Source organism: Stigmatopora nigra, chromosome 18, assembly GCF_051989575.1.
Source record: "Stigmatopora nigra isolate UIUO_SnigA chromosome 18, RoL_Snig_1.1, whole genome shotgun sequence".
Lineage (NCBI taxonomy): Eukaryota > Metazoa > Chordata > Actinopteri > Syngnathiformes > Syngnathidae > Stigmatopora > Stigmatopora nigra.
In genome coordinates this window covers 379,288-399,048 of record NC_135525.1, presented here as the reverse complement: position 1 = coordinate 399,048, position 19,761 = coordinate 379,288, and the positions used below count along the sequence as shown (strand labels likewise).

The 19,761-nt window shown below is 44.4% G+C and overlaps 1 protein-coding gene across 1 annotated transcript; it reads right to left on the bottom strand.

Moving 5' to 3' along the window:
• Positions 1 to 6,060: 6,060 nt before the first annotated feature.
• LOC144211667 (uncharacterized) lies at positions 6,061 to 10,479 on the bottom strand. Its single transcript, XM_077739068.1, has one exon. It carries the CDS (start codon positions 10,433 to 10,435, stop codon positions 8,984 to 8,986), a length of 1,452 nt encoding a protein of 483 aa, XP_077595194.1. The 5' UTR covers positions 10,436 to 10,479; the 3' UTR covers positions 6,061 to 8,983.
• Between the last annotated feature and the right edge of the window lie 9,282 nt (positions 10,480 to 19,761).

The window sequence follows — 19,761 nt, the reverse complement described above, 5'->3', positions numbered from 1 at the left end:
AAACAATTACAAGGTTACTGATTAATCCAACTGCATAAGTAGGAACAAACAATCCTTCATTCGACATAACAATTCCATAAAGAAGCGAGAAAGGACGTCACGATGTAGGAACACTTGCGAGTGTTCCCGGGGGTGATTGATAGTCATCCGCTGGTATCAAGAGTTCTTCACGGCTCTTCGTTGCAAACCCAGATCAACAGTCCTCGGAGCCCGAGACTGGGTGAGATGTCAGGTCAACAGTCCTTGGTACCAGGACTCGGTGACTTGTTACGACCCTGAGTTTTTTAATTTGAAGAATTGTTTTAATTAACAAATTAAGCCTCTATCAGTTCACTGTTAGTACCTTCTTTAGTTTTTCCTGTTCTTGTTATCTGGTCTACGAAATATTTTTCTCTAGGATAAAATTTCCGCCCCACAGATTTTCAACCTTCGTCTTGGATTATCCCACAGACTTCACAGCTCTCAAACCCCATGCCACATTCACAGACCTGCTTACACTGCTTCTCTTGTGCCTTTGCTATGTCTGGCCCCATTGCAATAAAGAGAAATTGCCTCCGCCCATGACCTTAATATTGTAATGTCAAAAATACTAACACATTGGTGGATTTGGCAGCGTCAGTTTATTTGTTTCTTCACATGGTATTAATCACATTTTGTAGATGTAGACATGTTGATAGCGCTGAGACACCTCATTTACACAGACACTGTTCAGATAGTTTAACTTATATGTCATTCTTCTTTGCAAACGCAGACAGTCAACTTTGACGAACATTGAAAAAGTAAACTCAGCTGAAGAAATGTGCGATACTCTCTAACAAAAAAACTACAACTGAAACCACAACTCTGCTAACGTGTAAGAGTCAACTTTGATGAACACTGAAAAAGTAAACTCAGCTGATGATGTTCGCGGATCCCAAGCTGTCCGCTTAGGTGAAAGAATGAAAAGAAAGATCACGGAAACGTGGCTACACTCGCAAATCGCTAGCGAGCTGAACGCTATTTCGAAACGATCTTTCAAAATGTTAGCGTAACGTTTTAGCACCTGACTCCAATTCCTTATCTAACAAAGGAGCGTGTTCAGCATCGGATGTGACAGACCAGGCCAGGGTGAGTGGATCCACAGATGGTTTATTCCGAACAAATTGATCTATACAGAGCTCCTGGTCCCCCTCCCAAGTAATAAGCCCGCTGAGCGTGTCTATGTGCAGCGGAGGATGAGAAGAACAATGTCCATGTGCAAGTTTACCAAGTTATAGTAATACAAAAATGCATATTCATTAGCTGATTAACAACAGGATGTTGACTGATCCATGACTATCCAGTGGTCCGTTTTGGCTCAGGATCCTCTTTCCATCCTGCTGGTCTCAGAGGTCAGCGCCGGTCATTTCTCTCTCCGCCAGAAACTGAAGATTTACACCACTTGTCTACCTTATCTGATTGGACTGGCCTGGAACCTGTTAAACAACCTCACACGGAAATTGGACAAAGAGCCTGTTCCTTGCGACTGCACAAGGAATTTGGGCCGAGGGCCTCTGTTCTTTGTCAAGACCTCATCTTAGGGGAACCTTGACAGTCTGTGTGATACTAACTTCAAACGAGTGCTCAATAATACATCAGTAACATACAAAATGAATCAGCTATACTAAAATGAATAAGCTAAATATATCTTCATTTGATAATCGTAGAACAGCAATATAGAACTGATGCAGCTATAATAAAATGAATGAGTTAAACACATCATGGTCTTCATTAGATTATATGGTTAAAATGTCATATTTTTCAAAAATAATTAACAGAAGGGGGTCTTTACGTGTTCATAAACAATGAATGGTGTTGCGACAGTAGGATCATTAACACTGCTCCCCGGATTTAGACCTATCGGCAATACGATGCAGACCCTTCTATTTACCTAGAGCAGTGTATCCCAACCTTTTTTGAGTCGTGGCACACTTTTTGCATTGAAAAAAATCTCAAGGGACACCACCATCTGAAATTCTTTTACTTCAAAACTATGTCGCCTATATTTACAATAGTCATTCTCATCAAAGTTTTATCAGCAGAAATCGCATGACAGTCCAAAATTATTCCAAAATCAATTTTTTCACACTGACCTAATGTCATCAAAATTTGGTCTGTGGATCCTGAACAACTTCCGGTTTAAGTGATGCAAAAATAGAGTAATGTTATTAATCGCATAATTTTATAATCTTTCTCCAAATATTACTTAAATCTCCTAATATTCCTCAAAAAAATGTTGTGCTCACACAGACTTTACGTCGGCAAAAGTTGATGCCCTTGAAACCAGACAACTTCCGTTTCGACTAAGAGAAAGAGCAAAAAATTACTGTTTGACAACTTGAATCAAATAATAGTATAATCTACAATTTAACGTTCGTCATATTTTGATTTGAATCTTGCAATAATTCCATTTTAATCTCCTTATATTCATATTAATTTTTCTCTCTCAATATCACATTGTATGACTTCTTGCAATTTCCCACGGCACACCTGACCATTGCTCACGGCACACCAGTGTGCCGCGGCACAGTGGTTGGGAAACACTGACCTAGAGAGCTAACGGTCATAGTAATGGCTATCTATATTCCTCCGGATGTTCCTCCAAACGTTAACACGGCACTTAACCTCCTGCTAACGGGGGACAAGGTACAATACAGCACTGCCAGAGCAGAGCTGAAGAGAGGCATTAAAAAGGCTGAGGCACCATATACAAAGAAAATTGAGGAGCAGATGCCTAACAGTTGAGGAACAAAAAGATGGCGCCCTCATCTGTTTTTCGTGTTTTACAGCCATTTTACTTTATACTTTAATGATTTTACAACTTTCTTTGTTCTGATAGCCTGGCTTCTTTCTGCTACTTCTTTTTTTGGAACCATTCAGCCATGTCTACGCTGTCACAGACATGGGACTAGCTGTTACAACACGCAGCAGAAGGAGCAACACCTCGGAGTCGATTCAGAGCTGGACAAAGGGGCCGGGAGAAGAGGCAATGCTTCCGACCAACCATTCCATCCTGGGATAAAATGAAAGTGCTGTCGGCGCTTACCAGCAACGGAGTCGAGGGCCTCTACTCGGCTACTGTTGTCTTCAGCTCCAGACTTCTGAGGAACTGTGCGGATAAGCTTGGAAGAGTGACTCTGCATATTCTGTGTGGTTACAGTTTTGTCCAACTCTACAACATCTTTTTGAGTCTGTATCCGTTTTAGCTTACCGCAACCAAGATAGCGCCGTTCAAACGGCAGCCGGCGGCGGCGGTAGCTCCGTCCACTCTTGCTCGATTTGTGTTTTTACTGCTTTTATGTCTTAATGATTTGATGATTCCATTTACTTTGATTTCTTTGAACTTTGTGCTTTAGCTTTGCTGTTCTGTCTAATCAACCTCCTGCTACTTCCACAATGAAATTTCCCGAATAGGGGATGAATAAAGTTATCCATCCATCCAACCGTTTCTTTGCCCGCTTTGAGACTGACAAATCAGTCTCAACACCCCCACCCTGCAGCAGTACAGTGGCGGGCCGACAGGGCCTTCAAGGCGTTGTCTGCTGGCCTAAGAAATATCTGAATCGTAAATTATATTTTGTCCATCAATACTTATTAAATAATTCCAAATAGTCTGTTAGCTTCCTTTCATTGCTTCTCCCCCTGGTTGCACTGCTTCCAGATGTGTTTTCATATTGAAGCATTTAACCAATCACATTTCAGACATTATTTGTTGCCAGGGTCAGAAATCTGCCTAAAGGCCTTCACAATTAGTTCTGCGGGCTCTGTTGCATTAAACAAGCGTCGATAAGACTGTTGCTTTAACCAATCAGAATTCGATTTGGTGACACCAAGGCTATTTCGCAGGCATAGGGATACATCGCTTTCACCAACCATAATTGGTCACTGAGTAGAGTAGGCAGACCAAAGCCAAAGTGAGCCACCCAGAGATCGCAAACTATCATACCGCATCACAGTGTGGTACGCTGGAAGCACGGCAGCAGACAAAAAGGCCATGCAGAAAGTGATTAACATTGCCCTGAAGATCGTCGGCTGCTCTCTGCCCTCACGGCTTCTAGCCCTCGTTACCTCAGCAGAGCCAGGAACATCATTGGGGACACATACCACCCTTGTCACAATCTGTTTCAGCTGTTGCCCTCTGTCAGACGCTATAGGTCTTAAATAGGCTTAAGGACATTTTTTTCCCATATCCATCAGGACTCTAAACTTGTGGCAACACGACATACAATCTTTTCTGTGTAATAACTTCGGGGTGAGGTAATATGAAAAGACGTTGGGCGGTGATCTGCCTCCTACTGGCTGGATGAAGGTAAGTGAAAGACAGTGAGATGTGAGTGATCAGCTTGGGGGGTGATGTGATTTATCCATCACGGCAGAATGCCAAATTACGAGTCCGAAATTATCACTTTTGAAGCCCTACAAAATTTGTCGTATGCAATTTCTGGCTATGATGACAATTAGACTTTTGTCGAGTCAATGATGATGACAAAGCCTATGTTCGATTATTTAGAACAAATAAAAATGTTTTTCCATTCCACTGTTTTTGGTGTTTTTTTAGAGAGTTGGAACGAATTAATTTGTTTTTAGTTCATTTCTATGGGTGACGTTCGTTTGAGTTATGAGAAAATCGACATACGAGCTCAGTTCCGGAACGCATTAAGTTCGTATATCGAGGTACCACTGTATTAAGATATTTTGAATTGAAAAACACGCTAATTTTATTATAGTGACCAGACACATTATTTAGCAACATTTTATGTTGTGTATTTCAATATAAGTGATACAAAAGAGAAATGAATGAATGCAATTAGTTATTGTGTTATCAATAGGTCAATGTTCTATGTGTAATAATGATTTGCTACATTGCATAGAGAAATTTGAAGACAGCCGCTGTTTGGGGATCTACAGATGGTAAGATCCTTAGTATGATAAAATTGGCTGACTAAATTCTGATTAATGTGTGCTTTAAACTTTCCATCCTGCGGTTCTCCCAAGCAATTAAAAACTGGTGATTGTGTATATAGGGCGGGAACTAAACATGGAGGTATGAAAACGCTGACATTGTCACCCCCGAGCGGGTTCAAACCCACATCCTGGCGCGGGCGGCATAAGATTGGATTGGATAACTTTATTCATCCCGTATTCGGGAAATTTCATGCAGAAATAGAAAAGGCATTCTAGACATGAATAGATAGTTAATAAGTAAGTTAAGAAATAAATACATTAATAAATATATAAATAAATAAGCATGTTGCTGAAATCTATATACATACACACATATAAGCACATATATACATATACATACACATACATATAAGCACATATATACATATACATACACATACATATATAAGCACATATATACATATACATACACATACATATAAGCACATATATACATATACATACACATACATATATAAGCACATATATACATATACATACACATACATATATATAAGCACATACATACATATACATACACATACATATATATAAGCACATACATACATATACATACACATACATATATATATATATATATATATATATATATATATATATATATATATATATATATATATATATATATATATATATATATATATATATATATATATATATATATATATATATATATATATATATATATATATATATATATATATATATATATATATATATATATATATATATATATATATATATATATATATATATATATATATATATATATATATATATATATATATATATATATATATATATATATATATATATATATATATATATATATATATATAAGCACATATATACATATACAACAATTTCTGATGAAAGTCAGAGCTTTACTCCCGCCATGCCGTAAACCTCGCCTGAATATGGAGGCCATTTGGCGGAGTGATAGAAATTACAGCAGAAGAAAACAACTCTACCCTAATCTCAGTAAAGCACAATCAGATCCGTTTGAAATTGTGTAGAGCATGGGACAACAACAAAAAAGAGAGACTATTCCGCCTGGAGTATTTTAAACAAGCAATGGTAATTCCAGAATCAATTGGGAATTAAATTGAATGGCAAGGAAAGTAACTATTTGATTAGGGTATGACATTGCGTCAGAATGCAATTAACAGAGGTTGGTATATTTGATTTCCTTTTTGTATGTGACGATGTTATTTCTCTTTAGAGTCTGCATTTTTGATAATTTGTTAACTTTTATTCTTAATACTCCGAGGAGTGGAGGGTGGTTGTTTATTTTTGCCTCAACCTGATTATGGATCTGGCCGAAGAGTTCCTTTTCCTGGTTTATTTTTTCCAGTATTGATCTTGCGCTTTAAACTACTGTGTATTCAAATGTGAATGTCAAATATTGTGAAATTCTACCACAAGTAATAGTGATTACTCATTTATACAAAATTAGCATTGCTTTTGACAATCTTCTTAGTGCTGTATTGTTGCATGTGCGAAAGCTCTGATTTGGAGATTTATTATTAGTATCAATAACTTTGAATGATTCTGCTTATCTTGTTGTGTGTGATTTCCACATTCAGTGTTCTCCTACCGACTCTCCTTCACATGATCGTTTTAATGTTGTTTTTATGGAAGATTACAAAATATTGTAATCTAATCCATGGTTGATTTGGTGTGAATTTTAACTTTTATTGCTGATGGACCCAGACTGAGATCGCAGGCCACTGGAAGAAGAGGAACTACGAGTAGAACTTCAGCGATGGACCATCTGGTCAAAGAGGATTTGGTTTTTATATTCTTTCTAGTTTTTGTTACCATAATGAAGTACTGTGTTAAGTATTTTTTTCTTTTGTGTACATCAAAATTGCAAGATTAATTTCACCGTAATGGTTTTAATGTGTTAATTTTTATTTGATTACTAGTTTGTTACAGTTTTCTAAGTGTAAATAGGGGGTCTGTTATGAATTATTTATTATAAAAATTAACTTAAAGGTTTGAGCCATATTCAAATTCGCTTACTGAAGTTCCTGCCCCTATCTGATCATTGTGTTGGCACAGCATTCTTCAGTGAAAAAGTATGTGGCCCTGGTTGTTTGTTGTATAAACAATTGAGCTGTATTCTGGCAGTTGTAAATCTTTTCCTGACCTTTCAAATAGCTTGTTTTATGGTTCAATAAGGAAGTGTCATATCTCCAGAATCTATCTCAACAGATGTCCAAGACCCAAAAGTATTTGATTTCAAACCAGCCATGTTCCTTTGTAACTGAAACCCACCCAGCATGAAAGTCTTGCCTATTTAATGAGAATTGGGCATAGATGCTTTAATAATATGCCAGCCATGTACCTTGTATCTGAAACCCACCCACTTGTGTTCAAATGAAAGGCTTTAACAAAATGGAGTCAGTACGAGTGACTGTCCTTTTCTCTTGCTAATAAAGTGAACTGGTCATGGGAGCTTCAATAATGTCTTGCCTATATTTTTGTTGACAATTGCCACACCAGATCTTTGAGATAAAAATAAAAGAACATCGCACAGGGACCACCACTTAACTCAGTGCAGAAAAAGGACCAAAGGAGAAAAAGTATGTGTACCGAGCGGACGTACCTATCCAAAAATAGACCACACTGAGCGGACAGGACGTCTGGGCGCTGCAGGGAAATGAGGGTGGGTTTACCCAGAAATTCAAAATGCGGGCTCCGGGCGACCTTACGGCAGACACGGTCTCCCTTACCCCAAAATACAGCCTAATCATAGAAGAGCTAATGTCAGAGTTGAGTACAGTACTTTATATTTACGTATTTATTATATATATATACACAATCTATTCACCAAACGTATCATGGTGGTGGGGTTTGTGTGTCCCAATGATCCTAGGAGCTATATTCCTAGCCATCTGCGTCTTTCTGACAGATTTGATAGGTCTCGATCATCCGAGCTCCCTAGAAACTCTGTTTATCTGGCCTGATGAGTTCCTGGCTTGGACAAAGCAGGAACTCCTCTCCCTGCTCTTGTTTTTGTCAAAAATATTGAAGTACCAGTTCACTGATTGCAGTTTTTGTTGAACAATCTCAGCCTGCCTGTTAAAAGAACAATAAAGAGATATAACGACAAAAATAGGTGCCCCGACAGTTGAGTGGTTAGCGCATCAGCTTCACAGCTTTGGGATCCTGGGTTCAAATCCAGGTCAGTCCACCTGTTTCTGGATTAATGGTGGTCTTCTCTAAAATGCCATATGCACGGCTGAAAAGTGATATATCAAACATGATAATTCGCTAGTGTAAACAGCAAAATGGAAAGAATGTGTAACAATGACAAATAAGCGGTGTGGTTCTTGCAATGAGTCTAAATTTCACATTTACTAAGGGTGTGCTTCCATTGAATATTTCAGAATAATAGCAAATTACGGTTTGCAAGAAATGCAATGTTCTGCGGTTATTCTAGCATTTTTTGGATTCTACACTAAAATATTTTTAAAGTTACCGCTGTGATAATAAAATGGGATTAGTTGGGCTTCGCGGCTCGGCAGCTTGATTAGTTAGCGCGTAGGCCCCACTGATAAATACATTCCGATTTGAGGCAGAAACTTGAAAACAAATTTTATTGCCATGACCAAAATAGCCATAGTAGAGTCATCTTGGTCATGGCATTAAAGTTACTGAATTAAGAGTATAAATTTTCTAATTGGGTGTCATTGACGAACTTCAATGTTCTGACAACCCTCCCACTCTCAATGAGTAATAAACTTATATTTTACAACAATGTGCTTGGATGGCCGTATCTGGGGAAGAGCACCTACCCCCTTTTCAAAGGCAGTGTGTGTTACTGGCAGCAATCTTGGAAAGGGCAACAGTGTTTTGAAGCTTGATCTTGAAAGATACATGTGGCACAGCAACACTGCATTTCTCTTAGCAGTCGCCAATACGATGACACAATTCTAGCACCTTATTGGTGGTGATACCAGTATTAGTCATTGTGCAACTAGCTCTGACACCTTCATGGGCGACTGTTCCTGGTGACGGAGAGTGGCGGGGCCAACTGCCGGAGCTGGTGCGTGACATCGTTGAGCTCAGCTTTGACCTTGGCCAGCTCCAGCCGCTGCTCATTGATTATTTTGATGAGGTCGCCGCGGCAACGGTCCAGCTTCTGAAGCCTCTTCTGTGTCTCAGCGTCCTTCTGCTCCAGCTGTCGCCGCAAACTTTGGACAGTCTTCTCAAAGTGGTCGGACTGCAGCTTGTTAGACTCCAGGAACTTTGCAATCTTGTCCTCGATGTCATCCACGCAGACATCCTGGTCCCCTGTGATATACTTCCGCTTGAGGCTCGTGATGGCCTTGGTGAAGGTCTTAGGTCTGTTGATGAGCGAGATGGAGGTCTCCAAATCCTCCCTGAACCTGCGGATGTAAGTATCCTTGGTGAGAAGTACACACTCCAGGCTCTTGACGCTTGCCTGGTAGGCTTTGACTCGGCCCTCGTGGAACTTTATCTTCTCGGACAGGTCATTTGCCTGCATCTTGGCCAGAGCTAGGTCTTTTCTGGTGACTTTGTGGGCTGCCTGCTCCCCAGTGTACTCGGCTCTCAAGGCCTCCATATCCGTCTCCATACCCCGAAGGGACTCCCTGAGGGTGGCAGCACCCCGCTCCTCGCGCTGGAGCTGTGCATTGACGATCTCCTTGTGGGTCTGCAGCTCACTAATTTCAGCATTCTTGGCCTTTAGCTCCCTGCTCTTCTGCTCATCAGACTTCTTGAGTGCTTCCTTCTTCTCCGTGAGGTCATCGGCGGTGTTGGTGAGGGCCGTCACTTTGTTGGACAGGGCATTCTTTTGCATCTGGATCAGCCTCATCTCCACGCCGTGGTCATACTGAAGCTTGTCGCGAATTCCCTTCTGGGCCTCCAACTCCTCTTGACGCTCATTCAACTTTGCCTGGAGTTTGCGCTTCTCCTCAGTGAGCTCCTCTGCCTGCTTGCTCATCTTCTCCACCTGGGCCTGCTGGCCAGCCGCCTGTTTGGTGAAGCCTTCATCCTTTTCACGCATCTTCTCCAGCCAATCCTCTTCTGCCTTCTGCATCTGTTCACCATGTCTTTGGGCCTGAGCTTCCAAGTTCTTCTCCCAGGCTACCAGCTCTGCCTCAACCTCACTGATTTTATCCTGGAGATGAGCCTGTATCACTATCAGGTCTCTGGCTTCTGACTCTGACTGGCACTTTCTTTGCTCCAGGGAGAATATCTGGGCTTTGTGTACCCTGACCTGGGTCATCAGCTCCTCCTGATCCTTGGTTGACGCGTCCAGCTTTTCCTGCAGGGCCCGGTTCTGGGCCTCCACAGCCTTCAGCTTGGCCTCGTGGCTCAGCTGGTCTGTCTGCCACAGCCTTTTAGACTCATCCTGCTTCTGAACCAACCTCCTCATCTTCCAGCTGACATCTTTCGTGCTTTGGGTGGAGCTTGACATGGTGAGATCCCTCAAGTTAAGTAAATTTTCTAAAGGTTTGTGGAGAGCAGAAAAGATCAGGAGTGAGAAACCGGCTTGGCAGCGATGATGTCAATATTTCCGCAAAGTTGATGATGTGGATGGCCTGTGATGAGGTCGCCCGTACCATGAGGTCGTGCGTTGAAGACTGCGATCTCATCAGTTTGTGATGTCGCTCCGGGGACGATGTCGGATGTCCAAACTTGTCTCAATTGGAGAGTCAGTTTCAGACAAAAGAAATATTTGTGTGTCAGACCATTTATATCAATAATTGTGTGGAATACAGGAAAACAGACACGTGTTGTGTTGTAGTATAGGAAAATATTCCAATAAGCTGCACTAAATTTCAAGTGTACAACATTTCTGTCTGTTTTTCTGTCTTTTTTTCCCCATTGTCTTTAATATTCACTTAATTTTCCTTATAAAAAGTGAATTCATTCTGTCTTTTGAAATAAATGTCCATTCCATAGCAATCTTATCCTTGAAAATAGCCTCTATCCTCTCTCCTGGCACTGATTTACTTCAGAACATAATACCCATTTCGAGCACATTCATAACACTTTTTCAGACTCATTTATGATTATAACTGCCGTATTGTTTTGGCACAGCCCACATTGTAAATGTCGCAGATTGTTTTGGTTTCTTCTCTCCAGCTGATCATTAACATGTACTTACCTGACCAGTTTGTGGAGACTTTCAGATAAGTATTCTTGATCGGTCTGTCATGCCTTTCTTGTGGGTACATAAGCTGGTCCTTGCTCATGTGTTGGTTCTTGGACTTCACCCCTCCCCCGCCCCCTTTCTGTCTTATTTAAGAACATTCCCCGCGAGTAACCTATATTATTCTGGTAACCATTTGAATACTTAGGTTAGTCACTCTTATCCACCAAGTGGTCTGAGTCACAGGTTCTTGTGTCCATACTCTAAAAGAACTAAAAAATATCTGAATCGCAGACTGATGTTAATTATATTTTTTACATGGATACTTACCAGACACACAGACACACACAGACACACACACACAGACACATACACACACAGACACACACACACACACACACACACACACACACACACACACACACACACACACACAGACAGACACACACACAAACACACAAACACACAGACACACACACAGACACACACACAGACACACACACACACACACAAACACACAGACACACACACAAACACACAGACACAGACAGACAGACACAGACAGACAGACACAGACAGACAGACACAGACAGACACAGACAGACACAGACAGACACAGACAGACAGACACAGACACAGACAGACAGACACAGACACAGACAGACAGACACAGACAGACAGACACAGACAGACAGACACAGACAGACAGACACAGACAGACACAGACAGACAGACACAGACAGACAGACACAGACAGACAGACACAGACAGACAGACACAGACAGACAGACACAGACAGACAGACACAGACAGACAGACACAGATAGACAGACACAGACAGACAGACACAGACAGACAGACACAGACAGACAGACACAGACAGACAGACACAGACAGACAGACACAGACAGACAGACACAGACAGACAGACACAGACAGACAGACACAGACAGACAGACAGACACAGACAGACAGACACAGACAGACAGACACAGACAGACAGACACAGACAGACAGACACAGACAGACAGACACAGACAGACAGACACAGACAGACAGACACATACAGACAGACACAGACAGACAGACACAGACAGACAGACACAGAGACAGACACAGACAGACAGACACAGACAGACAGACACAGACAGACAGACACAGACAGACAGACACAGACAGACAGACACAGACAGACAGACACAGACAGACAGACACAGACAGACAGACACAGACAGACAGACAGACACAGACAGACAGACACAGACAGACAGACACAGACAGACAGACACAGACAGACAGACACAGACAGACAGACACAGACAGACAGACACAGACAGACAGACACAGACAGACAGACACAGACAGACAGACACAGACAGACAGACACAGACAGACAGACACAGACAGACAGACACAGACAGACAGACAGACAGACACAGACAGACAGACAGACACAGACAGACAGACACAGACAGACAGACACAGACAGACAGACACAGACAGACAGACACAGACAGACAGACACAGACAGACAGACACAGACAGACAGACACAGACAGACAGACACAGACAGACAGACACAGACAGACAGACACAGACAGACAGACACAGACAGACAGACACAGACAGACAGACACAGACAGACAGACACAGACAGACAGACACAGACAGACAGACACAGACAGACAGACAGACACAGACAGACAGACACAGACAGACAGACACAGACAGACAGACACAGACAGACAGACACAGACAGACAGACACAGACAGACAGACACAGACAGACAGACACAGACAGACAGACAGACACAGACAGACAGACACAGACAGACAGACACAGACAGACAGACACAGACAGACAGACACAGACAGACAGACACAGACAGACAGACACAGACAGACAGACACAGACAGACAGACACAGACAGACACAGACAGACAGACACAGACAGACAGACACAGACAGACAGACACAGACAGACAGACACAGACAGACAGACACAGACAGACAGACACAGACAGACAGACACAGACAGACAGACACAGACAGACACAGACAGACAGACACAGACAGACAGACACAGACAGACAGACACAGACAGACAGACACAGACAGACAGACACAGACAGACACAGACAGACAGACACAGACAGACACAGACAGACAGACACAGACAGACAGACACAGACAGACAGACACAGACAGACAGACACAGACAGACAGACACAGACAGACAGACACAGACAGACAGACACAGACAGACAGACACAGACAGACAGACACAGACAGACAGACACAGACAGACAGACACAGACAGACAGACACAGACAGACAGACACAGACAGACAGACACAGACAGACAGACACAGACAGACAGACACAGACAGACAGACAGACACAGACAGACAGACACAGACACAGACAGACAGACACAGACACAGACACAGACAGACAGACAGACACAGACAGACAGACACAGACAGACAGACACAGACAGACAGACACAGACAGACAGACACAGACAGACAGACACAGACAGACAGACACAGACAGACAGACACAGACAGACAGACACAGACAGACAGACACAGACAGACAGACACAGACAGACACAGACAGACAGACAGACACAGACAGACAGACACAGACAGACAGACACAGACAGACAGACACAGACAGACAGACACAGACAGACAGACACAGACAGACAGACACAGACAGACAGACACAGACAGACAGACACAGACAGACAGACACAGACAGACAGACACAGACAGACACAGACAGACACAGACAGACACAGACAGACAGACACAGACAGACAGACACAGACAGACAGACACAGACAGACAGACACAGACAGACAGACACAGACAGACAGACACAGACAGACAGACACAGACAGACAGACACAGACAGACAGACACAGACAGACAGACACAGACAGACAGACACAGACAGACAGACACAGACAGACAGACACAGACAGACAGACACAGACAGACAGACACAGACAGACAGACACAGACAGACAGACACAGACAGACAGACACAGACAGACAGACACAGACAGACAGACACAGACAGACAGACACAGACAGACAGACACAGACAGACAGACACAGACAGACAGACACAGACAGACAGACACAGACAGACAGACACAGACAGACAGACACAGACAGACAGACACAGACAGACAGACACAGACAGACACAGACAGACAGACACAGACAGACACAGACAGACAGACACAGACAGACAGACACAGACAGACAGACACAGACAGACAGACACAGACAGACAGACACAGACAGACAGACACAGACAGACAGACACAGACAGACAGACACAGACAGACAGACACAGAAAGACAGACACAGACAGACAGACACAGACAGACAGACACAGACAGACAGACACAGACAGACAGACAGACACAGACAGACAGACAGACAGACAGACAGACAGACAGACACAGACAGACAGACACAGACAGACACAGACAGACAGACAGACACAGACAGACAGACAGACAGACAGACACAGACAGACAGACACAGACAGACAGACACAGACAGACAGACACAGACAGACAGACACAGACAGACAGACACAGACAGACAGACATAGACAGACAGACACAGACAGACAGACACAGACAGACAGACACAGACAGACAGACACAGACAGACAGACACAGACAGACAGACACAGACAGACAGACACAGACAGACAGACACAGACAGACAGACACAGACAGACACAGACAGACACAGACAGACAGACAGACACAGACAGACAGACAGACACAGACAGACAGACACAGACAGACAGACACAGACAGACAGACACAGACAGACAGACACAGACAGACAGACACAGACACAGACAGACAGACACAGACAGACAGACACAGACAGACAGACACAGACAGACAGACACAGACAGACAGACACAGACAGACAGACACAGACAGACAGACACAGACAGACAGACACAGACAGACAGACACAGACAGACAGACACAGACAGACACAGACAGACACAGACAGACACAGACAGACACAGACAGACACAGACAGACACAGACAGACACAGACAGACACAGACAGACACAGACAGACACAGACAGACAGACACAGACAGACAGACACAGACAGACAGACACAGACAGACACAGACAGACAGACACAGACAGACAGACACAGACAGACAGACACAGACAGACAGACACAGACAGACAGACACAGACAGACAGACACAGACAGACAGACACAGACAGACAGACACAGACAGACAGACACAGACAGACAGACACAGACAGACAGACACAGACAGACAGACACAGACAGACAGACACAGACAGACAGACACAGACAGACAGACACAGACAGACAGACACAGACAGACAGACACAGACAGACAGACACAGACAGACAGACACAGACAGACAGACACAGACAGACAGACACAGACAGACAGACACAGACAGACAGACACAGACAGACAGACACAGACAGACAGACACAGACAGACAGACACAGACAGACAGACACAGACAGACAGACACAGACAGACAGACACAGACAGACAGACACAGACAGACAGACACAGACAGACAGACACAGACAGACAGACACAGACAGACAGACACAGACAGACAGACACAGACAGACAGACACAGACAGACAGACACAGACAGACAGACAGAGACAGACAGACACAGACAGACAGACACAGACAGACAGACACAGACAGACAGACACAGACAGACAGACAGACACAGACAGACAGACACAGACAGACAGACACAGACAGACAGACACAGACAGACAGACACAGACAGACAGACACAGACAGACAGACACAGACAGACAGACACAGACAGACAGACACAGACAGACAGACACAGACAGACAGACACAGACAGACAGACACAGACAGACAGACACAGACAGACAGACACAGACAGACAGACACAGACAGACACAGACAGACACAGACAGACAGACAGACAGACACAGACAGACAGACAGACACAGACAGACAGACACAGACAGACAGACACAGACAGACAGACACAGACAGACAGACACAGACAGACAGACACAGACAGACAGACACAGACAGACAGACACAGACAGACAGACACCGACAGACAGACACAGACAGACAGACACAGACAGACAGACACAGACAGACAGACACAGACAGACAGACACAGACAGACACAGACAGACAGACACAGACAGACAGACACAGACAGACACAGACAGACACAGACAGACACAGACAGACACAGACAGACAGACACAGACAGACAGACACAGACAGACACAGACAGACAGACACAGACAGACACAGACAGACAGACACAGACAGACAGACACAGACAGACAGACACAGACAGACAGACACAGACAGACAGACACAGACAGACAGACACAGACAGACAGACACAGACAGACAGACACAGACAGACAGACACAGACAGACAGACACAGACAGACAGACACAGACAGACAGACACAGACAGACAGACACAGACAGACAGACACAGACAGACAGACACAGACAGACAGACACAGACAGACAGACACAGACAGACACAGACAGACAGACACAGACAGACAGACACAGACAGACAGACACAGACAGACAGACACAGACAGACAGACACAGACAGACAGACACAGACAGACAGACACAGACAGACAGACACAGACAGACAGACAGACACAGACAGACAGACACAGACAGACAGACACAGACAGACAGACACAGACAGACAGACACAGACAGACAGACACAGACAGACACAGACAGACACAGACAGACAGACACAGACAGACAGACACAGACAGACAGACACAGACAGACAGACACAGACAGACAGACACAGACAGACAGACACAGACAGACAGACACAGACAGACAGACACAGACAGACAGACACAGACAGACAGACACAGACAGACAGACACAGACAGACAGACACAGACAGACAGACACAGACAGACAGACACAGACAGACAGACACAGACAGACAGACACAGACAGACAGACACAGACAGACAGACACAGACAGACAGACACAGACAGACAGACACAGACAGACAGACACAGACAGACAGACACAGACAGACAGACACAGACAGACAGACACAGACAGACAGACACAGACAGACAGACACAGACAGACAGACACAGACAGACAGACACAGACAGACAGACACAGACAGACAGACACAGACAGACAGACACAGACAGACAGACACAGACAGACAGACACAGACAGACAGACACAGACAGACAGACACAGACAGACAGACACAGACAGACAGACACAGACAGACAGACACAGACAGACAGACACAGACAGACAGACACAGACAGACAGACACAGACAGACAGACACAGACAGACAGACACAGACAGACAGACACAGACAGACAGACACAGACAGACAGACACAGACAGACAGACACAGACAGACAGACACAGACAGACAGACACAGACAGACAGACACAGACAGACAGACACAGACAGACAGACACAGACAGACAGACACAGACAGACAGACACAGACAGACAGACACAGACAGACAGACACAGACAGACAGACACAGACAGACAGACACAGACAGACAGACACAGACAGACAGACACAGACAGACAGACACAGACAGACAGACACAGACAGACAGACACAGACAGACAGACACAGACAGACAGACACAGACAGACAGACACAGACAGACAGACACAGACAGACAGACACAGACAGACAGACACAGACAGACAGACACAGACAGACAGACACAGACAGACAGACACAGACAGACAGACACAGACAGACAGACACAGACAGACAGACACAGACAGACAGACACAGACAGACAGACACAGACAGACAGACAGACACAGACAGACAGACACAGACAGACAGACACAGACAGACAGACACAGACAGACAGACAGACACAGACAGACAGACACAGACAGACAGACACAGACAGACAGACACAGACAGACAGACACAGACAGACAGACACAGACAGACAGACACAGACAGACAGACACAGACAGACAGACACAGACAGACAGACACAGACAGACAGACACAGACAGACAGACACAGACAGACAGACACAGACAGACAGACACAGACAGACAGACACAGACAGACAGACACAGACAGACAGACACAGACAGACAGACACAGACAGACAGACACAGACAGACAGACACAGACAGACAGACACAGACAGACAGACACAGACAGACAGACACAGACAGACAGACACAGACAGACAGACACAGACAGACAGACACAGACAGACAGACACAGACAGACAGACACAGACAGACAGACACAGACAGACAGACACAGACAGACAGACACAGACAGACAGACACAGACAGACAGACACAGACAGACAGACACAGACAGACAGACACAGACAGACAGACACAGACAGACAGACACAGACAGACAGACACAGACAGACAGACACAGACAGACAGACACAGACAGACAGACACAGACAGACAGACACAGACAGACAGACACAGACAGACAGACACAGACAGACAGACACAGACAGACAGACACAGACAGACAGACACAGACAGACAGACACAGACAGACAGACACAGACAGACAGACACAGACAGACAGACACAGACAGACAGACACAGACAGACAGACACAGACAGACAGACACAGACAGACAGACACAGACAGACAGACACAGACAGACAGACACAGACAGACAGACAGACACAGACAGACAGACACAGACAGACAGACACAGACAGACAGACACAGACAGACAGACACAGACAGACAGACACAGACAGACAGACACAGACAGACAGACACAGACAGACAGACACAGACAGACAGACACAGACAGACAGACACAGACAGACACAGACAGACACAGACAGACACAGACAGACAGACACAGACAGACAGACACAGACAGACAGACACAGACAGACAGACACAGACAGACAGACACAGACAGACAGACACAGACAGACAGACACAGACAGACAGACACAGACAGACAGACACAGACAGACAGACACAGACAGACAGACACAGACAGACAGACACAGACAGACAGACACAGACAGACAGACACAGACAGACAGACACAGACAGACAGACACAGACAGACAGACACAGCAGACAGACACAGACAGACACAGACAGACCAGACAGACACAGACAGACAGACACAGACAGACAGACACAGACAGACAGACAGACAGACACAGACAGACAGACACAGACAGACAGACACAGACAGACAGACACAGACAGACAGACACAGACACAGACAGACAGACACAGACAGACAGACACAGACAGACAGACAGACAGACAGACACAGACAGACAGACACAGACAGACAGACACAGACAGACAGACACAGACAGACAGACACAGACAGACAGACACAGACAGACAGACACAGACAGACACAGACAGACACAGACAGACAGACACAGACAGACACAGACAGACAGACACAGACAGACAGACACAGACAGACACAGACAGACACAGACAGACAGACACAGACAGACAGACACAGACAGACAGACACAGACAGACAGACACAGACA